We start from the raw sequence: 25,915 nt of genomic DNA on the forward strand, positions 1-25,915 counted from the left end.
TTTGTTTTTCTAGAGCTTACATAGAACTTCGAGAAGCGTTTCGTTCACAAACTAGTCCCGCCCTCCCCTACTCCGATTGGTTCGCTTGAATGAAAAGGGGGCGTGGTGAAGTAGCCCAAAATCTTCGGATTGGACGGTCTGACTGTAGAGCTACCGTTATTGGTCGATAACCTTCTCTGTAAACATTTAATTGGTCAGTCTGCACATCAGTAGTTATACACCCCCCCACCCCCGCGGAGACGTGTCCTCTTTTTCACCATCTCAGATCTGGTCACCCTACTTAAAGGTATATCTAGCGTCTGCAGTACATGCGAATCTATGCAAATAGTCCCACTCTATCTCCACTCAGGCCTTCATCATTCATCTGCAGTTTGAATGTATCTTGAAAGCTCGAACCCACAAGATAATAGAATTGAGTTCCATAGGTTTCTGAGGTAAAAAAAAATTGAAAGGTAGAAAAAAATCCTTTTTTTTCATGATATCCCTATCATGAAAAAAAAAAAAGATTTTTTTCCGCATGCACTGACTGCAGAGGCACTGTAGCTTTAAAACAGAATTTTCAGTCATGGCTTTGATTGTTTTTTAGCTCATGAATAAGCAAATGGAAAAAAATACAACAAGGACATGTTATTGAAGAGAAAATTTGATTTTCACGGGAGGGTATCTTTAAGGATTTCCGTTACAGTTGTACTCGTTTCTCACCACAGATGATGTGGTAGTTGCGAACCTTACCCAAGAGATGGCACTATCACCTCTCCTGATATCGAGCCCTTCATTTATTTTTTTCATTGATCACTTCTACTGCATAGTAACAGCTCACATTGTCCTGTGTAATTTCCCCTTTACATAATATTATTTTTATATGAATATAGGAACTATGTCCTCTGTCCAGACTGTGCACAAATGCATACTATGTGGTGTATTTGGTTGTAGATGATTTCCTCAGTACTTGGGCCTTGTATCTGAGCTTGGTGTGTAAGCAAATATGGGCCCCAAAGTTTTTTGTGATGGTTGTTGTTTTGCTATTTTAAAACTAAATTAAAGCAAAAGAGGATGCATATGTAAAAGGAAAAGGAACCCTACTCTAATCATAATCTAGGCTTAAGAAATGTGTAAAAGCGGAACAGCCACTTTTCAGGCCGAATGAAACCTTAAAGGGTGAGAGAGAGAGAGAGAGAGAGAGAGAGAGAGAGAGACTAGAGGAAGTGAAACTGCTGTCACAAGCTGTGGCAGAGTGAGAGAATCGAAGGGAGTGAGAGAGTAAAATAGTGGCAGTCTAAGGGCATAGTCTGTTTTACAAGACACTTTAAGTACCACAAACAAGGTAAGAAAGCAAAAGAATGTGTTAATTGGGAGGGAGAAGTAATGGGGTTTGTGTGCGTGTGTGTGTGTCTCTGTGTGGGTGTATTTCGTTGATTCTAGTCTTTTGCAGTGGAAAACAAGTGTTAGGCCTTGGCTTAACCTCATGGACGAGGCCTGTTTTCTTGATGCTCTTTTAAAGTAACTCAGCTAGATTAAAATATAGATGTTGATATAAATGCCTTGGCTTTTAACCTGATTTTGAATATACATCTTGTATAGGAACTTATTGTAGGAAATATTGAAATAGAAACCTTTTCTGTTTGAACAAATACAGGGTGAGGAGTACATCATCAGTACATTATCAATGATGACATCACATATTCATACAGAAATTTTCATTAATAACAAATATTTTTAAATAAAAAAGTTTTAGGAGTAAGTGTAGATTGTGATACGTAGAGTGTGATACATTGTGTCCAAATAATATCCGATATAATTAATTAATTCAGTTATATTAAGCTGCACTCATTCTGGACTCATGTCTAATTCTATGCATAGCTTGTATAACTGCTATAGAAAAGCATGAACACATGAACTTTAATTGACCTTGCTCAGTGTCAAACATTGGTCAGTGAGGTGTTACGCCTCACAGCATTGAGCTTTGGAGGATTGGTCAAGTATTCTCTAGCATGATGGAGCCCTGTACAATGCCTTTGAACTGTGCTGGAATGACTTTTGTGATCCAGAGCTAGTCTCACTTACCTCACTCACTAATAGTCTTCTGACGCAATGGAATGAAATACTGAAGAATGAGTGACGAAACTGACCCTTGTTCCATTATTAACCACAATATGAAATTTACTAAGAACAGAAAATATAACATTTGAAAACCTTATACTAAATGTCATGGTCCTGTGCCTTGTGTGTGTGTGTGTGTTCAGCATGGCAGTGTGGGACTTGTCTGTCAGTGTAGAAGAACTTGGAGAGGAGGCACCACCTCTAAAAATCAGCGTGACCTCTGACCTCCACATTGGAGGAGTCATCCTCAAAGTGGTGGAAAAAACACGTAAGTCTGAAAACCCATTCAGACTTTGACTTGCAAATATGCTGCTTGACCTCTTAAAAAATCATCTGAGCTTGGCTTGAATATAACAAGTACACTTTCAGAAGTCTATAATTATTACAGATATTTTGCAGTCATTTGTATGCAATTACATAATACTTACTTAATTCATTATAGTGACCATTACAGAAATTACCAGATAGAATTATAGTCCAGTTAGATCATACTTTTGATACAGACAACCATGACTACAACTGAAATAAATCCTGTTCTATGCTTCAGAGATACAGAAGGACTGGTCAGACCATGCTCTGTGGTGGGAGCAGAAGCAGCAGTGGCTACTGAAGCCGTCTTGGACACTGGATAAATGTGGAATCCATGCAGATGCTCGGCTTTGCCTCACTCCTCAGCACAAGCCCGTAAAACTAACCATGCCCAATGGGATGACCCTCAGACTACGGGTCTGCTTCTCCAGCCCAGTGTTCCGCACTGTCATTGGCATCTGCAAACTCCTTAGTGAGTACTGCTCTATTCAAACTGCTTCAAAACTCTTTCACCTAGAGCGCTGGGTTTCTCAAAGTTTTTTGTATTATTAAGATGATTATTAACTGATAGAGGGAGCATTGTGTTAAATACTTACTCTACCAATTAAGATTATCTTAATACTACAGAGCTTTTGGATAACTTGGTAATAATCCACAAATTTATTTAAAAAATCATTATTTATTTCTTCATCTGTTTAAATAGTTATTGGATGGGGCTTTATTATTCCAGAGAACACAGTTCCACTGATCCCCTGTATGTCCAGTGCTAGGAGACTTTATACACCTGTAGCAGCGGCTTGATATTGTGTTGCTGGTGTTCCAGTGCTTTACATTATGTTGGTAATATTTTTAATTAGATGAAACTTTATTAAATGGGTTTTGGACATACAGTGTAAAGAAAAATATACATTTCATTTACATTATTGGTGTAATCATAACCATAATATCAGTGGTACACAAATGGAACCCCAAACACTGGAATCAGTTTATCACAACTGGAAAATTCCAGGAGGATGATAAGCTGGTGGGGATTTTTTATTTGTCAGCCCACTACATGTGACTGTTCTCAGCTTATTCCTCTTACTCCAGATATCCGTCACCCAGAGGAGCTGTCACTTCTCAGGCCAGCAGAAGAGAAGAAGAAAAAGAAGCAAAAGGATGAGGGAGAAGAAGTGTTTGACATCACTTCTGCACCACTACCAACAAGTACATGTTTTTTTTAGTAAAGTGACTCAGCAACTGTGTTGTCTAAAAAAAAAAACAGTGAAACTGAACTTCTCATTTAAACTTCATCTTGATGTACAGTTGTGTAGAGGCTGTACACCTTATTCTGATGACAGTATGTGTTACACGTCCATTTATGAATAGCAAGTGTTTGACCACTGATTCTTGTAGGGATATTTTTGTGCAAAGTGTCTTGCATTCAGTCAACCACTAACTAACTTACTATGTCACACATTTCCTAGTCAAACATTCACATTAACTCAGTCATTCACTCACTCACTACTTCAGCCACTCATTCACACATACGGATATCTTTTTAATATTAAATACTTCATAGAGCCGACTTGTTCATTCAGTCAGTCACTCACTCACACATTCACACACTCAATCAATTACTCACTGATATTTATTCACTTAATCACTCAATCACTCACTCATAAAACTGGAACCTTGGATACTGGACTGAAGGCCAGTGGACACAGAACAGTAACAGATTTTGTGGTGCCAGGGTTTCATTACTTTTTGTAGTGGAACAATGCCCAGAGAGGTAAAAATGGTCATTAGTAAAAGTGAATGAATTATACATAGAATGTAAATCATAATTCAGAAGTTATGTCAGTAACAGTTTAGTCTTGTTGTTTACAACCTTCTGAATTTCCAATATTAAAATCTCACTTGATTCCAGATTGCACTTTATGTGTAAGATGTGATTGGTTGACCGGTGTGATTTCTGACTGCAGGTTCCATCGTGAAGTTGGCCAATGGCATGCCTGCATTCTTCGCAGAGTCTCCTCAGATGGAGGCTGTGTACAGGATGCTGTCAGTCAGCCAGTCAGCCCCGCCCCCAGAGACCATTGCTAAGCTGTACCGGCCAACCAGTAAAGTAGACAAAGCACAAGTCAACAGCAGGTTAGCGTACTCCTCTTAGTGTGTTGAGCTGTCCAATGATACTGTGTTAGCAGCAGCATGAAAGGAAGCAGAGGCTGTACAGCCTCAGAGCTGAAAAGGTTCACCGTTTCAGCTCGGGTGTGCCCCTTGTGGTGCAGTTCCTAACACTGACTGAGCAAGTGAGTCTGATGTGAGTAAGTGTATGTGTGAGTAAATAGGTATTTATGTGATTGTGTGTGAGTGAATAAGTATGTATGCGATTGTGTGAGTGAATGAGTATCTGAGTGAGTGAGAGAGGTAGTAGGTGCTTTGCATTTAAAAAGCAATGCATTGAATTTAAGTACTTTGAATTAGCACAGATATGGACTTTGAATTTACTTACATTAAGCAATAATTATGAATGTATTTTAAATTTTTATGCAATATAATGTATTTGTGTGTAAATATATACATTTGAGTATGTTAAATGTGGAAGATTTGAGTGTATTAGATAATTTCATGCATGTGATCATATGCTGTCAGTTGCTCCAGCTCCTTTGTGGCTGTAGCCTCTCTTGGGGGGAACTGGAACTGTTCAGTTTGCTTTTGCTTTTATTTGTCTTCTCACAGATATAGCCATAAGCCACTCAGAAGCACTGTCTATTCTAGTTATATAAAGTGAATGAAGCAATTTAAAAGTTATATTGAACATGAGGGCTACAATCACAGACTCTATCATAGGAACATACTGCTTACAATACATCATTTAAACCAGAACATTGCTTGAGCAGCTTTTAACATTTTGAGTTTGGGTCTGGAGAATCGGTGCAAGGCAGGATCACACAATCCCTCACGCACTCACATCTATGGTCACTTTTGAATAGTACAAACCAGTACAAACATGTTTTTGGACAGTGGGAGGATAATGGGGCATAGAGGAAACCTACACAGACACAGAGAGAACACACCACACTCCTCACATACAGTGACTATAAGCTGGAGCTGCATGACAGCAATACAACATGTTACACCACCATGCTGCTCCAGACTTGATTCATTAACTGTAAACAAAAAAACATAAAAAAAAGATAGAATAAACAGACAGGCTCTTTCTGCTTCTTGTCTGAAATGCTCTCTGAATAACCTGTTTTTTCATGCCGTAGTATTGCATTAGCATTTTGCAGAGCCTTTGACCGATATTCTGCACAGATGGCATATATCATGTATTATGAAAGAACTGCTCTTACACTGTTCTCTTTGTCTTCAGGTGGTTGGACTCATCTCGCTCTCTCTTGCAGCAGGGAGTGAGTGAAAATGATAAACTACTCATGAGATTTAAATACTACAGCTTCCATGACCTTGCACCTCAGGTAGATATACAAAGACAGCTGTATATTACACTGCAATACATTTACATTTTCTTTTGTAATGTAAACAAAGGTTCATGCAGCAGTTATACAATATGATGTGCATGGAATGTGGGATGTTATGAATGTTGGAAAATGTTGTGAGTGAAATGAATATGAAGTATCTGGTGAAATGGATGAGCTGCTCCATTTGAAAGGACCGTCATATGCTCAGTTTTACACAGACGTCCTTGGGGTTTTGAATTGAGACACACTTTTGTACATTAAAGCATCAAACATTTCTTCTTTTATGAAGAGTATAATTTGTTTTTATAATTTTGCACTAGATGAGGATTTAATGGTATACAGCCACAAGAACATTACTGAGGTCAGGAACTGATGCTCAATGATCAGTTCTGGATTAAAAAGGCCAGTGCAGCTAAATTCAGAGATATGGAACAGTACTCCATCTCTCCAGAGAACACAGATGGACGGCTTTGCAGACCAATGTTGTGGAGCTTTGTACACCTCTTGTTGATGCTCAGCATTGAGCATTGTTTGTGCAGAGTGTATCATTTTATTTCATGCTTTTCTCTACAGACTGCAATTGACCTTTTGACATGTAGTGTCAGTTTGACATTTCAATGCAGTTCTTGTTGCACCTGAAGCCTTAGTTTTAGAGATGCAGGATGACTTACTATCTCTTCAGTTTGCCCTTTAAAGCTGATAATCCTGTTATTTCTCTTTATGTCCAGTTTGATGCAGTGCGTCTGACCCAGCTGTATGAACAGGCCAAGTGGGCCATTCTCCTGGAGCAGATTGATTGCACAGAGGAGGAGATGATGATCTTTGCTGCCCTTCAGGTAAATAACATAGCAGTCAAAAGACCAGTTTGCACAACTGAACTATTCATTATAGATATGAAACAATTATTGCTGTTAACTTTAATAATGTTTTAGAATGTTTTATAATGTTTCATTATAATTAACTACTGTTAGTATATATTGGCATTGCATATGTTTTTTGACATTGCAAGCATTTGTTTAGTAATAAATTTGTAGTTATGGTAAAGTTGTTCATTTGTAGTGATTTGATCATTTTCTGTAACCTTTATTTAATTGACTGATGTACAAAGAAAAGCTTTCCAATGATTTCACTGACCAAATTCATTTCATTTTGTAAATATTAAAAAATAATAATTTGAAATATTCAGCACATTGCAGAAAAAACTGGACCAGTGCAAAATAAGAATAAAATGTATATAGAATAGTTATAGAAGGTACAGTATTTTTAAACATTCCACTATAAGCAGGAGAGTGTAAAAGCCTCAGTCACTAAATCATCAGCCTCTGAAAGTAAAGATGAGTCATGGCTAACCACTTTGTGACAAACTTAATGAGAGAACTTTCCAGCAGTTTTAAAAGAATGTTTCTCAGCACAAAGACTGCAAAGAATTTGGGTAAGAATTTAAAAATTATAAACAGAATTGCTGATACATCCAAGCCAATAGGTGTCCATATAACCGCTGTAATATGAAGACGAGTCATTGTAGAAAGTTGCTAATTGATTTTAATACATTTTCCCCTCAAGTACCACATAGGAAAAGTTTCCACCACAGAGCAGCTGGTGGCATCCAGTCCAGCCATGGATGACCTAGACTCGGCTTTGCAGTGTCTGGAGGTCAAGATGGAGGGAGAGACCAGTGCGGATGAAATGCTGGTGCGTATGTACAAGATCAATTGTATTGGTTTACACTATGGTTTTGTGTTCTGTCTTGTATCTAGAACTCCATGGGCAATGTGAAGATTTGATTTTTAAAAAATTGCATGAATACAGCTGAGGTTCACTACTGAGGGTGTGCAGGTGTTAGGTAGAAAAAGTGGGTCTGTTTTACTTTTGTGTCACAATATGTTTATTGTTTGTCTCAGGAAACAATGACAGCACCAGAGCTGCATGACTATTTGAAGATATTTAGGTAAGATAGTTAACAATTACACTCACTATGATTTAAACACACATTCTTATAGCTGTATAATGAACATTATTCTCATCTCTTCAGGCCAAAAAAACAGACGCTTAAGAAATATAAGCAGTTCTGGTTCACTTTCAAGGACACGTCCATTTCTTACTACAAAAGTAAAGAAGAAAGCTGCAAGGAGCCCATACAGCAGATGAACCTCAAAGGTACAGATGTTTATTATTATAAGCACACGTGAGAAATGAAATGTGCAGAAATATACATTAAACTACATGCCCATATTATACATAATGACACAACACCATAGGTCATCAAAATGTTAGCTCTGCGCACGTCTAAAATGTTGTTGCTTTCATGTTGAGCTGCTAGTGAGAAATTAAGGATTCAGGAGGGGACACAACATTCCATGAAGAAGGTTGTGCAGAGATAAAGATAAAGAGATAAAGATAGTGACATACTACTAGAATCCCACAAGGGTGTTGTATTCTTGTTTATACTCTTTCATTTAAAGACCCAGTGAATATTCCTTCATTAGAATCTCTCTCTCTCTCTCTCTCTCTCTCTCTCTCTCTCTCTCTCTCTCACATACACACACAAACTTCCTCAGGCTGTGAGGTGGCTCCAGATGTGAGTGTGGCTGCTCAAAAGTTTTGTATCCGGTTGTTGATTCCTGAACCCGAGGGCATGAATGAGGTCTATCTGCGCTGTGATAATGTAAGTGCCGTCCATTAACTCTGCATAGGTTCACTGCTCTTTAGATTCAGTGTAATTCATGTCAGGTGTTCATGTTGGAAAACATACGTCTGTAAAAAAAGAAAAAGAAAAAAAAAGGCAGGATAATGAATTTTGACATGAAGCATATACTACTATGTCATAACTTCAATAGCAATTCTGTAAACTAACCACTACTAACCACTGGGGGTTTGTGGTGGGTATAAAATGTCCCATGCAGTGCGACAGTTAGGGTTAAGATGTCACAGAATACAAATATTGGCACTACATGTTCAGACCATCTTCAACTTTGAAAATACAGTATTAAGACTAGACAGGGATAAAGCCTAGTCCTGGAATACACAGCATTTTGAATTGTGATTTTCTATTGAAAAGAGGATATAATCCAGGACTAGGCTTAATCTCCCTCTGGGAAACCATTCCTACAGGTTTACTTTAAATCATTTTGAATGCTTTTAATCTTAACTACATTTTGTTTGTAGAATTTGTTTTTTTTTTAATTCAACATGCTTGATGAACATTAAATGAGAATTCAAGAAATGGCTTCGATACAAATGCTTAACTTCCTGCTGAAACCTGTTGAATCAACATGAAGCCAGTTATTTATATCACTGTTACTGAACACTTTTAAGGGATGATAAAACTGAACAATCTCCACAGGATCTTAGTGAGCTTGCAGTATATAGTTTGGTAATTTTGTGCCGTGCATGGGCAGTGTCTTATTCCAGTCTGACCATATGGTACCTGTGTGCTGGAAATGTACTCGATGGAATAAAACACAGAACAACTTTGGATCAAATTGGTTGCAAGTTATTTGTGATGAATGAGACACACAAAAGACAATGGCACTACTATAAAAACAAACAAAATAAACATGGTAGTAGACATTAACCAAAGCTGAGTGTTTTAAGTTGAATGTATGTGGTATGTCTTGAGTAAAGACCCCTTTGTCTCTTCTGTATCACTGTTCAGGAACAGCAGTACAGCAAATGGATGGCTGCCTGCCGCTTAGCCTCGAAGGGAAAGACCCTGGCAGATGCTACGTTTTCCAGTGAGGTCCAGAGTATTCAGTCCTTCCTTGCCATGCAGAGGACCACACCAGGCAGTAAGACTGTCCAGAATGATGATAGCATTAACACACACAGCCTTGTCTCCCCCCGCTACCAGAAGAAGTACAAACCCAAACAGGTACCCCCAAATGTCCATGCCATAGTTCAGTCATATTCGGAGTTGGTTCTATTGTTTTTGTTTGAACTAGTAACATACATACACATGGTTAGCAGATTTTAAAGCTTGATGGTACTTTGAAAGAGCAGTTCTTTGACTCAGTGACAAAGTGTGTCTGAAAAAAATGTCTTTATAGAAAAGTCTGCCCTCTCTGTGGCCATTTTGGAACATTTAATTGAATGTATCTCATAGAAGACCAGGTTCTTTTCTTTGAATGAAAATCCACATTAAAACCCACAGTAACCTTTAAAATATATTTGGAACACTAACAAAATCTGACAAAAATCATATCAATGAAAGGCAGATTTGTCCTGTAAACATCATGTTGAGCGTGATGAGTATTCTTGTTAATTTTTCAGTAGTGTCTGGCCTTTTCCCTCATAATATCTTTTTCTATTTTTTCCCTCCATTTCTCTCCCCTTTAGCTGACTCCTCGTATTCTGGAGGCATATCAGAATGTGGCTCAGCTTTCGCTAACAGACGCCATCCTGAGGTTTCTGCAGATATGGCAAGCTTTGCCGGACTTTGGCCTTTCTTATTTTGTGGTCAGGTAAGGTCTTTACATAGCTATTAAAACAGTGGTCTTTCTTTAATAGTTAGTTAATAATTTATGTTATGCTCTAAAATTTGTTTACTGCTTCTTTAAATAATGTTCTTTTAATTCTTTCTTGTTTTATTTCCTTTTTTTAATTGCACCAAGGGGAGGGGGGCTGTAACCCAATTTCCTTGTCCTAGGGGAGAACTACATAAAATGTGCAATGACAATAAAGGCTCATTTCATTTCAACTTTAAATTTGGAATCTTCTCATCTTCTGTGCTGCTTAACTTAGTAAAGTTCTAACTACATTTCCAGATAGCCATTCAGATAAATGTGACTTTAACAAGAACTTGATATTTATCATCTTATTTACTTATCTCTTGCACCATGTGGCTAGGTTTAAAGGCTGTCGTAAAGATGAGGTGCTGGGTATCGCCAATAACCGTCTTATCCGCATTGATCTGAGTTTAGAGGAGGTTGTGAAAACATGGAGGTACAACACAATGAGGCAGTGGAATGTCAACTGGGACATTAAACAGGTGTGTTACATTGATGTGCTTTGTTGAAAATTAGTTTTTCTATCAACAAAGAAGCTAGAAATGGAAATGCTTTTCTGTTCTTTATAAAGGCACACTGACATATGCTTCTTAACAATGCATGGTACTAAGTAATTCATTACCGGAACATGGTTATATTTTCTTGTAACAAAGCAGTGTAAAACATTACTGTTAATGATTTAAAGTATTGCATTTACCTATACATTTTTACTATAAAAAACTTGACATAAGGTAAGGTCTGGTATTTTTACTCCTGGGCTCCCCCTATATTTGCAGTGTGTAATTCACTTTTACAACATGGTCCTGAAATCAAGGGAGAGGGGGAGGGCGGGGGTGATTTCCTACCCTCCTCCAAAAGTTACATAGTGCAGTTTCTGCAGTGCTGAGCCCGGAGTTCAGCGAAGCCGATGCTTACAGTTCAGTGAAGCATCACAATGATTTTAAAGCTGTAATTTTAAGGGAAAGCTACTACTATTCTTTAAATCACAAAGCGATATAGATTGTTCATGTCTGTCCTTGCTGACTCTGTGATTTCGATTACAAATGTAGCTCTTTTGGGTTCCAGGTTGCCATCGAGTTCAACGGTAATGTAAATATCGCCTTCAGCTGTGTGACGGCAGACTGCAAGATTGTGCATGAGTACATCGGTGGTTACATATTTATGTCCACACGGAACCGTGAACAAAACGACACACTGAACGAGGAGCTCTTCCACAAACTGACAGGAGGCCATGAAGCTCTCTGAAAGCAACCTGTGTATCAAATATAGAAAATGTACACAATAGAGAAAGACTCTTCATCAAAAACCCTTTTTGTTTGGAAAAAAAAGCTCTACAAAGACTACATGATCCTGAATCTCAATAAGTGTTCAGCCCACACTGAAACACAAGACAAGGTGACCTGTTAAAACAAGATCATCCCTTTTATCTCAGTAAGATTTTAAGTAAAATATTTTTCAGATTTAGAGGTTTAGAGGTAACTGTTTAGAGATTTTTTTTGTACAAAAAACCACAAAAAAAAAACTTAAATATACGAGTAAAAATAATACAAGTAAAATTAAATATAAATGTTGGATATGAGTATTTTAAAGAGTATCATGCTACAATTGCTGAAGAGGTAGAGAACTATACTTGCTGTGTCCTAAAAATGTATATTTTGTGTGACTCATACAATCAAATGATCCAATTATTTTTAATTATCTTTTGGATAGTTGGGATATTTGTGGACTAAAGATGACAACAGACTGTCAGATAGTAGTTGTAGGTGTAGGTATATGTTCTAGGCATGCATTTTGGAATAAAACAATTAAGTAAATGTACTCTTTTTGAATGTGTGAATAGTTCAAACATATTTTATCTTTTTTGGCTTTAAAAATTTGCTAAGAGAAATTTATATTCATCATGTTTTTATCTATACTCTCAAAATCATCCCACAAATTTACAGTGAACATTAATGAACAGCATGCAGAGGTGGCTGCATCTTAATGAAGTATAATTAAACTGGAGTTTCATTCATTCATTATCTGTAACCGCTTATCCAGTTCAGGGTCACGGTGGGTCCAGAGTCTACATGGAATCATTGGGCGCAAGGCAGGAATACACCTTGGAGGGTACGCCAGTCCTTCACAGGGCAACACACACACATTTACTCACACCTACAGACAGTTTTTTTTGAATGGCCAATCCACCTACCAACATGTGTTTTTGGACCATGGGAGGAAACCAGAGCACCTGGAGGAAACCCACAGGGAGAATACACCAAACTCCTCACAGACAGTCACCCGGAGTGGGATTCGAATACACAACTTCCAGGTCCCTGGAGCTGTGTGACTGTGATACTACCTGCTGCACCATAATTTTATTTTAGACCAAAATTATCCAAAAAGAGAAGAGCTGAGTAGGACAAACTTCAGTTCCTATGCTTATACATGCTGGATATGTTAAGAATTACCCCTGCTGTTCTATAAATTGCTCAGAAGTGTTTTAAGTTGTTATTTGTGTACTTGCATTCAAGGGGCTTAATATTTCTTAATATTTTCTTGCAGTTTATTTACCCAAACATGTTTTTATTTCATTTTGGCAAAAGTCAAATCTACCTGCCTCTATCTCATTACTAGGTAGATAAAATACCATCCTGTAAATGTGCCTTTTAAAGTATTTTATTGTAAAATGTATTTTTTTATCTGTCAACAGTCTGCTCGGATGTCAACATTTATATGTTGGGGTTGCACTTGGTTTAGCACAGGAAACCACAGTGCTCAACAATACTGCCAGGTGCAATTAATGGATTGTGCCTCCATGTGTGCAGTTATGTTATTTAAAGTTGTGTATGGGAGTATTTTGGTTTCTAAGTAAAAAATACATACATATCCTCCACAGAATACTTTATACACACATTTTAATGCATTTCTACAACTTAAAATGTGCCTGTGCAAAAGTTAAAGTACTTTTTACAGGTTCACTGCAAATGCAAGTGCAATTATTTGTCATTGTACAACAAAATGTGTCTCCGGCACACACACACACACACCCACCCAAGTGCACTGTGCACTAGTGAACGTGAACACACCAGGAGCAGTGGGTGTCCTGGGAGAAGTTGTGGGTTATGTACCTTTCTCAAGGTCACGTGAGCTGTGGGTTAGCATGGTGCTGTTACTTCAGTCCCATCACCCCCAATTGTCCTGTTGGTTGCAAGAATCAAACCAGTGACTTTCCAGCCCTCTTCCATACCCATGCTTCCCCCATTAATCTTTCCACAGTGGCCCCTTGTTTGTCTCAGGTAATAAAGCGATTGCTCATTGATACATGTACTGGATATGTAATGAATACTGTCAAACAAATTCAGTATTTTTTGGTGTCAGAAACCATAATATCATTAACATATCACTTGCAATTATTTTTACAATGATTAAACAAAACAGCAATAAGCTAACAATATAAACTGCACCCTGAACAAGCTCTTGCTCTCACTCTGAGAAAAAGTCAAAACATCCAATCAAGGAGGTTGGTCAAGAGGCTGTCCAAAATTTTATACAGGTGTGAGCTTTTGAGTTACGATTATGTGTAATGCAATGGACTAGTGAAAGTGTCTCTTTAATTTGCTTATATCAGTTTAGGCTAATTAAAACTTATTTGAAATAATTGGTTTAAGAATGTATTTCAACGTCTTTTTCAGAATCATCACTATTTCTTCCACAAACTTCTTGCTAAAATAGATGATTTTAGCAAGTCAGAGTGAGTCAGATTAATTTTCTTAAAGACCAAATCCAGTGAACATCAATTTATAAACCTTGTTTACATGTGTGGTGCTCTTTATTAGATAAAATGTAATATGAATGAAAATAAGAAGTCACTGCCATGACTGAGCATTTCTGATTTGAAACACTCAAGGGTGATTTCAGATAGCCATGTTTTTCTGACATCATAAACCTTAGGAACCAAAGTTGTAATCTTGCAGGGGAGAACTTCAAAGCTGTAGGTAGAGGGGTTTATGAAGGAAATTACATAATCATAGATCCATGCATAATAAATAAGGGTGAGGTTCCTGACCAATAAAAATGTTGTGAAAAATATGCAGAGCAACAAATGGACAGTCTATAAGTGTAGAACTCCATGATGCCGCTTTATTATAAACAGAGTTAATAAAATAGACATGTAGTGTAGAAACAAATATGTGTTTTAAAAGCTAAATCCTGTAACGTTATTGACCGCCAAGAGTTCACTTTAAAGAATCGACTCAAAGAATCGATTCATTCGGGTTCACTGATGATCAAAATGGCGGATTCCGTGGTGAGTAATAAGTCTCTTGTTGTTGTTTTTTTCCCTTGAACGAGCGTTTACACTAAAAAACACTGCTTTATTGAACCCCGATTAACAGTGTGTCGTGTTCTTTTTTAACAGACAGAGATTGTGGAGGGCTGCCGCCTCCCTGTGCTCCGGAAAAATCAAGAAAATGAAGACGAGTGGCGTAAGTGCTAACGTACTCCGACAACAGCCGCTGCTGTAACTGTATTACACGCTACGTTATAGGTTTACAAATGTTGACATGAAATATGTTCTTTATTAACAAAGACTTGATTTGACTTTCTGTTGACTAATGTACTCTAATTAATTGTACAGTAATAACATAGCTTGTAGTAAAGAAATAGAATATTTACAATAATATGTAATAGAATATTCATATTAGCCCTTGACTAAGGTCCTTATGGGACTGGCTATATGATAGCAACATTAAAACATCAAGCTGTATAATGTCAATTATGAGTACTTCATCTATATAAAACAAATTCATTTTAAGAAGTCCAAAGAGAAATAACTGGATAATAACAGCATCCTTATGGAATATGCTTTATAATAAGTAGTCTTTATTAAGTAGAGGTGTAATAACAAGTAAATTTAAAAATTGATTAAGTGGTTGCTAGAGATTTTCAGGTGCAGGGTTGTTATAGTATTTCAGGAGTTTGCTACAGTGTCTCAGGTGGGTGCTATGTTATTGGCAAAATGTTCCATGGTGATTGCTGTTGTATCCTAGGTGGTTGCATGGAAGGACACTAGTGTGTTTTTTTTTTTTTTTTTCAATTGATGATGTTTCCCAGGTAAAGTTAGAGATTCAAAGCATCTTTTTATTCAGGTTTTAATATAAAGTGTATGCTGCAAAAACATGTTGTTCTGAAATCGAATGAAATGCAAGAAATATATAGGTCCCAATTTAAGGATTTATTTGTGCCCTACATTGTGATTACACAACCGTGTTGAATTTGTCAGGTATTTAGGATACTTTTCATTCCTTCTAGCACTGGCTGAAATCCTCAGTGTCAAGGATACCCCTGGGAGAAAGCTCTTTTATGTTCACTATATTGACTGTAAGTACTGTTATACACATAGTCATATACACATAGTTTTGAGAGATTTCACTGTTGAGCAATATGGCACATACTAACATTGTTTATTTGTAGTTAACAAGCGTCTGGATGAATGGGTTACTCTGGACCGACTGGACCAGAAAAAGCTCCAGGTTCCAAAGAAGGAGGCCAAGACACCCACAAAGAACGGCCTGCCAGGGTCTCGACCCAGCTCGCCAGAGAGAGATGTGGTAAGAGATGCCATGCTAGATCACTCTGATCCACTGAGTGCATTTGTTTGTTTACTATTAATGGAGGCCCACTCACCTGTTTGGGGATTAAAAGAAACAAGTAGTTATGGTCACGTTGTGAAACTCTGTGCTAAATTCCAGGTGTTTTTTGTTTGTTTGTTTTGTTTTAATTTTTTGTTTGTTTATTTTTTCTTTCCTGTCCCCTCTTCCTCTTCTATATGTGTTAGCCAATGCAGAAAATCCAGTCTAATATTAAAAATAAAAATATGCTAGAAAAAATATTCAGGTTTTACCATGAATTTTTTCTTTTAACTGTGCTCTCTTCCTTTCTATTCAAATTCAGAGGAAGAGTCTAGATCTCAACGTTCAATCTGCATCAACTCCTTCCAGAGGCAAAACCCTTCCCACGCCGGTACAAATAACCTTTGCCCATTCTACACTGAAAACACTCTTTTCTTAATACAAGGCTTTTGGATGAATGGTCTAAGTATACCATTCTGTTTAAAATGGCCATTATGAAAACATCTCTTTAAAGTGGGAGGGATATGCTTAAACTGAGATTTGCCTCATTTGTATTTAAATAGAAAAGTAAATTTGTTTCATTTGGAGGTGCCAGACAAGGATGGATAATCATATTTTTTTCATGGAATATTGGTTTTGATTTGTTCTAGAGCAAATTAAGGCAGTGGTGTTAGAAGATCATGAGTTTATACAGGTCTGGTCGTATTGATAAAGGGCTGGTGTGGCTAGACAGCTGATCATGTGGATTCTAGAATTATTGGAGTAAAAATTGTAGCTACACTGGTCCTTTGCAAGCTAGCTTGGGCATTGCTATTAACAGCCATTGCTGCAGTCGAAAGACGTGGTAGCTTAGAATATTTTTGTCTTTGTTTCATGTTTAAAAAATAGGTCTCATTTTCTGGTTGGTTTTTACAGAAGAGAAAAGCAGAATCTGTTTCCTTGGCGTCTCAAGTTACTGCTGCAACATCAGTGCCTTCACTGCCGAGTTCTGCAGAAGCCACACAGGCACCTGTTTACCCAGCAGTCAGAGAAAATTTCAGCACAAAATCCAGAGATGATGAACAACTCACTTCCATCACCACAGTAACGGTCTGTTTAGACTTTGTATTTTTATTTATTTATTTTTTTACAAAATTTACAAGATTGTAGACCGTCAGCTTTTGTGATTCTGTTTCAAGGTATATGAGTAAATGTGCTCTATGTATTTTATCTTTTCTAGCAGAATGGCACAGCTCGTCGTGTTCTCCCACCTCAGCAGCCTGGCAGGAAGAGAAAAAATTGTGGCACGGATGAGGTAAGCACTGCAACACAGGACTTCTCAGTTTTCTTAAAACAGAAAGGAAAACATGTAAAATCATGAATTTTCTTGTCATTGTACAACTTAAAACAAAATGCATCTTCTGCTTTTAACCTGTCTGTGAAACACCCACCAACACCCACACACAAGGGGCAGTGAGCACATGCAACCAGAGGTAAAATGGTTTTTAGTAATTTATATAATAAAGCAGTTAAGTGCAATCTTTGTGTATTTTAACTTGAGTGAAGTAGTACTACAACACTAATATAATACACACCTATGCAACATAAGTAGATACTGGTAAAATCTTGGGATTACAGATTCATTATTCATGATGGCACTTTTACATATCCTTCTTATCACAGCGTTGGTCTAAAATCCACATATTTCATATTCAAGAAGCCTTAAAAATTAATTTCTTAACACTGACATAATGAAGACCAGAAATTGAGCCTCATTTACCATTTCTCCATGAATAAAATCTGTTATGCTTTAAATTTTCTTGCTCTACTTTTAAATGAGTGTGTCCCAAAAGCTTTTACAACCTTTTTTTTTTAATAGATGATAAAGGTATTCCAGTTTAACAGCCCTCACACCACCACTGGCTGTCTGCCTCCAGGAGAGGTCCGTCTCATTTCTCTCATTTCTGTATCATTGACTGTTTGCTGTGTTTTTGTCAGAGAAGTAGAGAGGAGGAGCCACATGCACACTTTAGTCATGTTCAAAACTCTGCTAAGCACAGGGCAAAAAGAATGAAACTAAGAGTTTATAAATGGTTTGGATTTATTAACTTTAAAGAAGAGTTGCTCAGAGTCATATTTTTGTTGTTCACTTAGGAGGAAATGATTGACTATTAAATCATTTTTACTGAATGCTAAATGAAAGGAAAGACTTATAAATTGCTAACCTCATTTAATCTGAGGATTTTCCCTTAAAGATCTCTTCAATTTTTTAAATCAAATACTTGTTAATGTGTAATTTCCAGTGTTATTTTTGTAATAAATTCTTCTATCAATCTTCCTCTTGTATCAGGACTCTCAGGACAGTTCAGATGGAATCCCCTCAGCGCCCCGAATGACTGGCAGCTTGGTGTCTGATCGCAGCCATGATGATATTGTCACACGAATGAAAAACATTGACTGCATCGAGCTGGGGCGTCATCGTCTCAAACCCTGGTATTTCTCACCATATCCACAGGAGCTGACCACTCTGCCCATCCTCTACCTCTGCGAGTTCTGCCTCAAGTACCTTAAGAGCCTCAAGTGTTTACAAAGGCACTTGGTAAGAGACATTCTTCACATCTCACAGGGATTTAGCACAAAGCTAAGTACTGTAACTTAGGGTTTGTTGTTTCTCCATAGAGACCAGAGGTGGTAACCACACTGCAGTAAACTCCTAGGTTAAGCAGCCAGGCCTTGAAACATGAAATATATTCGTAACCTTTGAGTTTATATATGCTGCTATATTTTTGTTACATGGGCTGAATTTTTAACTTGTGGCAGCAGTGTTACTAAAACTTGACTTCACCTGCTCTCCTTCAAACAGATAATAACTGTGCTTAATTATGTGCATCGTAAATCTGTAATAATTTACTTATTCATTCATTTTGTGTTGTTTCTTTTATTGTGCACAGACAAAGTGCAACCTCCGGCATCCTCCAGGAAATGAGATCTACCGCAAAGGTACAATCTCATTTTTTGAGATTGATGGCAGAAAAAACAAGGTAAGTAAATTTAATTGCTGACTAGTTTATTACTTTGTGTAGTTGATGCAGCATCACTCTTGCCCATTATAAGTGTTAATAGTTGAAATTAGTTTATCGAAAGCAACTTTAAGGTAATTTCTTGTGGCAGGATTTTGGTTTTAGAGTGTACACACACACGTGGCCCAATTGAATTAAACCGTGCTGGAGTACAATTGTCCCCCCTCCCCTGCTGGCCAGTGCTCACACTTTGTTTTAATGTTTCAAACCCAAGCATGCTTATGTCATCAGACCAAAAAAAAGGCACCTTTGCACAGTACAATGAGGTTCAAGATTGTATCTTATGGCTTATTTGGAGTCGCTTTTTCTGCAGTGTTCTCTGCTCTCTAGCATGCCATATAGATTTATTGATTGTGTTGCACAGGTATTTTCTTCTTATCGTACTGCCTCTATACAATTCATTTTACAGAATTAAAAAAAATAATAATTACATGTACAGAATTTTTTCTCAGATACTACCATGCACCTTAGCAGTAGACCCTATATATATCTTTGATAAGAGTGATGCCTTTACCACATGTGTGATTTTATATACCATACCTGGACACTTGCTCACACTGCCATGAACCATTTTTTAAATAAATAATTTATTTTCATTTTTCACTTTCCTATATATATTTTGATATTTGAAGTCTTATGTTTTCCAGTTGCAGATTTTATATTTTCAGATTCCGATCTTTTTTTTTTTTTTTTTTTCAGTTTCATATCTTTTTTTTCGGTCACAGATCTTATTTTCACTTTCAGATCCTTTCAGTTTCAGATTTTTTTCCCCGATATAGCATGGTAGATGGGACCTCACACTTGTTTATATTAGGCCTAATATATATTAAAACCCATATTTGACCCTAATATAGCTCCATAGAACCACGCTCAAGTCCAACTGAATCGTTCCTGGGTACTCCTCCTCAAGCAGGCACTGTATGGAGCACTCACGCTAGTCAAACTAACTGGATTTTGCAGGGTCAGAAGTGCTCAGGCGCTGTACAGTTTGCCTAGTCTGAATACACACTTTATATACATTAAGCCATGCTTATTATATACTCTTGTTTTGCAGATGTATTCCCAGAACCTGTGCTTATTAGCAAAATGCTTTTTGGACCATAAGACTCTGTACTATGACACAGATCCCTTCCTTTTTTATGTTATGACTGCACATGACTCCAAAGGATTCCACATAGTGGGCTACTTCTCTAAGGTAGAAGCTCTGTTCTGCTTACGTTTGGCATGATATTAGTTTTTGAAACAACTTGCGTGCACTGCACATTTAAGGTTTATATGTTTCCACACAACTTTGTGATGTCCAAAGTAACTGTCATTTTGCCAGGTCTGTCTAACATTTTGCATTAAATTCTGTATAGTCACAGACATACTGAAGGCTTTGTTAAAATGTTTGCATGTTATTTTTTTTTAAGGAAAAAGAATCAACAGAAGATTATAATGTGGCCTGTATTCTGACATTACCGCCGTACCAGAGAAGAGGCTATGGTAAACTGCTGATTGAATTCAGTAAGTTTCTCAGCTGTGTTTATACAAATAAAAGTAATATCTCAAATCTGCCTGGTTTTCCATATGTCTGGGAAGAAATCTGGGTAGAAAAAGAGTCTGTTTTGTAACCGATCACATGTTCTGTGTCTTTCTCTTAGGTTATGAACTGTCTAAAGTGGAGGGTAAGACTGGTACTCCAGAGAAGCCTCTGTCTGATCTGGGCCTGTTGTCTTACCGCTCATACTGGTCTCAAACCATTTTAGAAATCCTCATGGACCTTAAATCAGACAATGGAGAACGACCACAAATCACGATAAAGTATGTCCAATATGTCAAATATTACATCTGTCCAAACTACATACATGTGTACCAGCTTATAATATGATTTATGGGCTAACAAAACTAGAACATTCTAGCTTTACAAAGCAAAGTTTTTGTGAGATTGTAGGAAGATTTAATGCAGTTTTATCTGTCTTTGTTTGCAGTGAAATTAGTGAAATAACCAGTATAAAGAAAGAAGATGTGATATCAACGCTACAGTACCTCAACCTCATCAATTACTACAAGGTAATTGTGAATTTTTCATATTTCATAATGTTTACAAAGAACCAAGAGAATGTAGCATTTTCTTGCCTGAGGACAGCACATCAATTTTTGTGGATTAATTAACTTGTTGTGGCCAACTTGGTGATAGCCACAAAACAAAGTGTCAGAAAGAAGATTGTGGTTTATAGATAACAAGTAAAAGAAACGGGTAAACGCGTTTTTTTTTGGGTGGAGCTTATGAATTACTGACAACCAGTGGTCAGGAAAGGTATTACAGACACCTTTGGTGAGTTGACAATATCTAATAATCTCTGTCTGAATCAAGTAAAATCATAAAGCCTGTTACATGTGTTTTTTGAGATTTGAATTGATGTAAAATGCTGTACTAATGTACTGATGTAAATCTGTACTGAAATGTTACTGTGTAAAGAGTTTTTCAGATGTACATATATCAAATAGTGAAATGATAGTTAGGTTAATCAGTTAGGTTGCATGAAGCAATTTTTAATTGACAAACCATTTGATTAGTTTATTCTTATTCTTATTCTTCTTATTCTTCCCATGATTAATTGTGTCAAGGCAGCTGTTAGATCTAAGAGAACTAAAATGTTAAATAACCCACTGTCTATTGACAGCAGCAAATCATTCATGATTCTTACCAAGGCAGTCTCAGTATTTTGTTGGCAGTGAAAGCCTGACTGAAAATTCTTATATAAATTATTAGAGGACAGAATCGTATAATTGCTTACTCAAAAACGAGCATGTATTTTCATTATTGTTGAGGGTTGTGGGCAGTGGCTCTGTGCAGGAAGACTAACCAGATTTTGCACATTGTGACAGAAGTAGAACAATACTCATTAATGTGTTTTTTTTTTTCTTTTTTAAATGAATGTATTTATTTTTTTATTATTATTTTTTAATGAACATGCGAGGCTACATTTTACTACAATTGGAGATTGGACATGTTGGGCCTTCCTTTTCTTACTAGGCCCAATAACTGGCTTTCAGTAAGAGTGTGTTCCATGTCCTGTGAGGTAATGATTTAAGAGGCTCCTTCAATCTCTTTCACAGGGGCAGTATATTCTCACTCTCTCGGAGGACATTGTAGAGGGTCATGAGCGTGCCATGCAGAAGCGCCATCTTCGCATTGACTCAAAATGTTTGCATTTCACCCCAAAAGACTGGAGCAAAAGGGGCAAGTGGTAAAGAGACAAGCATGGAGACTTTAAAAACTTGGACAAGAAATTTCAGCTTGAACCTTGAAGAGACAAGAGAAAACAAATTAGACCATTTATTTTCATTGCACCTTATTCTTGTAATGGTGCTGATGTGACTAGGTGTCATAATCCCTGTCTTTATGTGCCCTTTGTTCACATTTTTTTCAAGACCAGCGCAAAACAATGAGACAGTATTTTGCTTCAACTTTGCAAGATTATTTTGAAGTGCTTCAAATTTAACTGTCTCCTGTTGGACCTCAGGTTCTTGTTACACTTTTTTGTTTGTTTTCCCATTTCTTGATTGCCCCTTTTATTCTTCAGTTCAAGTCTTAATTAACTGCATTATTAATAAACCTCGCCACAATCCTTTATTCTGAACAGTATATAAGTGCCAAATCAAATGACTGTCAGGATTAATGTTAGATCATTCAAGACATAATGTACTACCACAGCTGTGGAATCAACACTTTCACACATTCACCTACTCAAGGTAAATTTGAGCTGTGATCACTAGTGACTGTATATACTATACTTATCCTCACTGTCCTTTTTTTTTTGTAAAGTAGGCTCTCATGACACTTTATTTGAATGCTTCCTACAAACTTCCTAACACAAGCATAAGTGCTGAATAGCTGTGATTAATCACAAGGTGTTATTACATTGATATAACACTTCTTACAGTATAGTGTTGTGTTTTTGTTTATATTAATGTACTAAAACGATATTTCATAATTCAATTGCAACCATCATTACTTGGTTTTAAATTGCTTTTCCTTTTAAAAGTAAATGTCCTGAGTTTTGTGTGTGTGTGTGTGTGTGTGTGTGTGTGTGTGTGTGTATATATATATATATATATATATTAGTGTGATGCTTCATAAGGGTGTTACAAATTATATAGACTTTCATTTAAAATCCCTTATGTGAATAGAGTTATGAAATAACCTGTCATATAGTTGTAGGCAAAATCATGTGGCTTATGTCGTATAAAGTAATACATGAATATTTATAAAGAAATACTTGAATTTTTATAAACTGCTTATCATTATTCAAGTATTACTTTTTATTCAGTTGTATGCATGTGTTATGAAGTAACCCTCTGTGACCTTCAAATAAAGTGCTACTGAAGCTTTTTTAGCACTACTGCCTCTGAATGGGGGCATTAAAATCTGCATGGGGATGTCCATAACATAAGCAGTGTTGAAATGTTAGTTGATTGTAAAAAAAAAAAAAAAATGAATGTAAACTGCCCTTCACTGCTATAGTACCACTGTCGTTTAATTTAAGTTTAAAACTATTTGTGCATTGTTAAATACGTGACCTGAAATATGTTTATAAATACACTATACTGTGTCAGTTTGAAGACATTTGCTAATTCTGTTTCTTCGGAATTCACAGGCTTTGATAGGGAGTTTCACCTGCTATGATGCAGTAACGATCTCTGAACATTGAAGCTTTGCTAGGAGATTTAATTGCCACAGGATTGTTAGTGAGATCAGGTACCAAGTGTGTTAAAACTAGTTGTTCTCTAAAGAAATCAGTTTGCATAGGCTACAATGAAGTGTGTTTTCGGCATTTACAGAATATTACTGAGTAACATTTTATGTAATTTTCCTAAAAAATAAAAAAGAGGTAAACTTCAGGTACATTTCTGTTTGGCAAGTTACAAGCTGTAAATGTCACAGGTAAGGCAATGGCTTTGTGGTCCCCTAAAAATTTTCTGCATTCACATTTCCATGGGGAAAAGGTGCTTATTTGTACCTTTTAATATCATAAATAAAAATAAATTAATTATTAAATAAAACTCTATGTACTGTTAATGCAACTTAAAAACAGGAATACCATCATAGTGATGACATGTTAAAGTTTATTGCTTTATGTTAAAGATTTGCAGGTGTTTTTAAATACTCCAGTGGCTACTGTCTCTGATTTTACATCTACATTGTGAATCAACAAAGGGGCTGTGGTTAGTGCGCAGAGTGTGGAAACGGTGTTTAGAATTCCAACGGCGCTGTTGTTTGATTCACTTGTACGAGTGCAGCACACACAAATACATCATTATCACGTCAGGGTCACTGCAGTGCTGTGAACAATCTACCACCCAAATAATTCCTGAATTAAAGAAATGGTGAAAAGAACTAACAAAGTATGTAGCACCAGAGGCAGTACAGTCTAGATGAACTACAGCGTCCACCTATATTTTCAGAGGCACTGATAAAATGAACAACGACTGTAGAGTATTGGTGTGAGTTTTTATTTAAATATTTATTTAAAAAAATTATGCCAAGGCAGTGTACACTGTACACCTTAAGTAGAGGTATTATGCTAGTTATGGATTAGTCAGTTTTTTGTTTGGGTCTATGAAGAAATGAGAACAAATGCAGATTTAATGCTTTCACAAATAGGTGGAAGTAAATTAAAATTAAATAAAAGGTGTAGTTTTAACTTACAATGTGAGAAAACTCAAGCTGTATTACTCTGTAAACAAATTATATCAATTTCATGAAGATTCTTGAGCTAAGTCACAATTTGTGTAGTAGCAACAAAAGAGGAAATAATCTAAATTCAGTGGAACTTTCAAAGGGAAACAAAAATGTGCTCATATAATAAACAGCTGATTCACTTTCCTCTTAACAGAACACACATAAATCAACAGTGTCTCCACATGTTAACAAAAGAAAGTATTTGCACACAGGATTTAACTCCCTAATAGTCATCATATAAACACAAGTATCCAGACCCTCCTTGTAATTAAATCACCTTATAGTGCCCCAATTGTTCACACTGGGATTAAATGGCACACATTAAACCTGTGTAATCTCTATATAATATGACTGTCTAATAAAATGGTATGCACTTGAGCAGAAACACATGTGCCTAACATCACCATGCCCAGTGGCATACTTCAGCTTTAGGGGAAATCATCCTCCAAAACAGTGTAACTGATGGACCACTATCCGGTAGGCCTGAAAATTAACTATATTGCATAGATTTCAAATTACATGACCTAAAATTTAAATTACAACCCAAAGCAATGTCTTAACACGTTTTAAATAGGGACATTTATCGTCTATATAACAGAGACCTATCAGAGGCAAGCAAACACTGCTGTGCTCATGACAACGACCACAACTAAATGACCATATTTCACTCTACATTCAGCTTTCAAAATTAAAGCCAGATTTTTGTAGTCTACTTTGTTATAAAAAATAGTCCATGACCTTTATTTAAAGACAATAAATGCAAATTAAATCACACATGCAATAGTCATAAAAACCACAATTAGCTATTTTCTCCAAAATTTTCCACCTTACCATCCAGTAATTTTGGGATGAGTTGGATGACTGTCTCCATAATTCATTTTCTAAGATCAGTAGCAGGCTTCTTGTGGCAAGAAAGCAAAGCAATGCTCTACATCTGGTGTTTTGCTTTTCCAGAAGAGCAGACTGCAGAAGACATGTTGGAAATTGATGGTGGCCTGCAGCCTTGAAGTTACTATAGCAATTTCAAGTTTGTGAAAAACTAAGAAGACTTCTGTCTTGTTTTTATATATATATAAAAGGGTGGCATGGTGGCGCAGCAGGTAGTGTCGCAGTCACACAGTGCCGTAGGTGTGAGTGA

The 25,915-nt window shown here is 36.7% G+C and overlaps 2 protein-coding genes across 3 annotated transcripts; both read left to right on the forward strand.

Moving 5' to 3' along the window:
- The first annotated feature begins 1,237 nt into the window (after positions 1-1,237).
- fermt3a (FERM domain containing kindlin 3a) lies at positions 1,238-12,178 on the forward strand. The gene is made up of 15 exons (XM_066659695.1): positions 1,238-1,324; positions 2,244-2,368; positions 2,648-2,881; positions 3,499-3,615; positions 4,374-4,542; positions 5,768-5,870; positions 6,602-6,709; positions 7,437-7,565; positions 7,775-7,821; positions 7,906-8,030; positions 8,432-8,538; positions 9,529-9,744; positions 10,209-10,333; positions 10,719-10,860; positions 11,444-12,178. The coding sequence occupies exons 2-15, from the start codon at positions 2,245-2,247 to the stop codon at positions 11,621-11,623; spliced, it is 1,926 nt and encodes a 641-aa protein (XP_066515792.1). The 5' UTR covers positions 1,238-1,324; position 2,244; the 3' UTR covers positions 11,624-12,178.
- Positions 12,179-14,608: 2,430 nt separating this feature from the next.
- kat5b (K(lysine) acetyltransferase 5b) lies at positions 14,609-24,069 on the forward strand. 2 transcript variants are annotated; one of them, XM_066657624.1, is made up of 15 exons: positions 14,609-14,666; positions 14,778-14,844; positions 15,671-15,739; positions 15,833-15,969; positions 16,313-16,381; positions 16,906-17,079; positions 17,210-17,284; positions 17,849-17,911; positions 18,320-18,568; positions 18,921-19,010; positions 20,104-20,244; positions 20,462-20,555; positions 20,693-20,852; positions 21,020-21,101; positions 22,152-24,069. In XM_066657624.1, the coding sequence occupies exons 1-15, from the start codon at positions 14,643-14,645 to the stop codon at positions 22,284-22,286; spliced, it is 1,629 nt and encodes a 542-aa protein (XP_066513721.1). In that variant the 5' UTR covers positions 14,609-14,642; the 3' UTR covers positions 22,287-24,069. The 2 variants fall into 2 exon arrangements, with proteins under 2 accessions (XP_066513721.1, XP_066513727.1); XM_066657630.1 differs by having other exon boundaries at positions 17,213-17,284.
- The last annotated feature ends 1,846 nt before the right edge of the window (positions 24,070-25,915 follow it).

This window comes from Hoplias malabaricus, chromosome 2, assembly GCF_029633855.1.
Source record: "Hoplias malabaricus isolate fHopMal1 chromosome 2, fHopMal1.hap1, whole genome shotgun sequence".
In the NCBI taxonomy this organism is placed as follows: Eukaryota; Metazoa; Chordata; class Actinopteri; order Characiformes; family Erythrinidae; genus Hoplias; species Hoplias malabaricus.

Bases quoted from the DNA above. Each gene is read 5' to 3' on its own strand.
- fermt3a (XM_066659695.1), top strand. From the start codon at position 2,245: ATGGCAGTGTGGGACTTGTCTGTCAGTGTAGAAGAACTTGGAGAGGAG. The intron at 2,369-2,647 runs GTAAGTCTGAAA...TCTATGCTTCAG, and splicing joins CAAAGTGGTGGAAAAAACAC to AGATACAGAAGGACTGGTCA. The intron at 5,871-6,601 runs GTAGATATACAA...CTTTATGTCCAG, and splicing joins TCCATGACCTTGCACCTCAG to TTTGATGCAGTGCGTCTGAC.
- kat5b (XM_066657624.1), top strand. From the start codon at position 14,643: ATGATCAAAATGGCGGATTCCGTG. The intron at 14,845-15,670 runs GTAAGTGCTAAC...CATTCCTTCTAG, and splicing joins AGAAAATGAAGACGAGTGGC to CACTGGCTGAAATCCTCAGT. The intron at 17,912-18,319 runs GTCCGTCTCATT...CTCTTGTATCAG, and splicing joins GCTGTCTGCCTCCAGGAGAG to GACTCTCAGGACAGTTCAGA.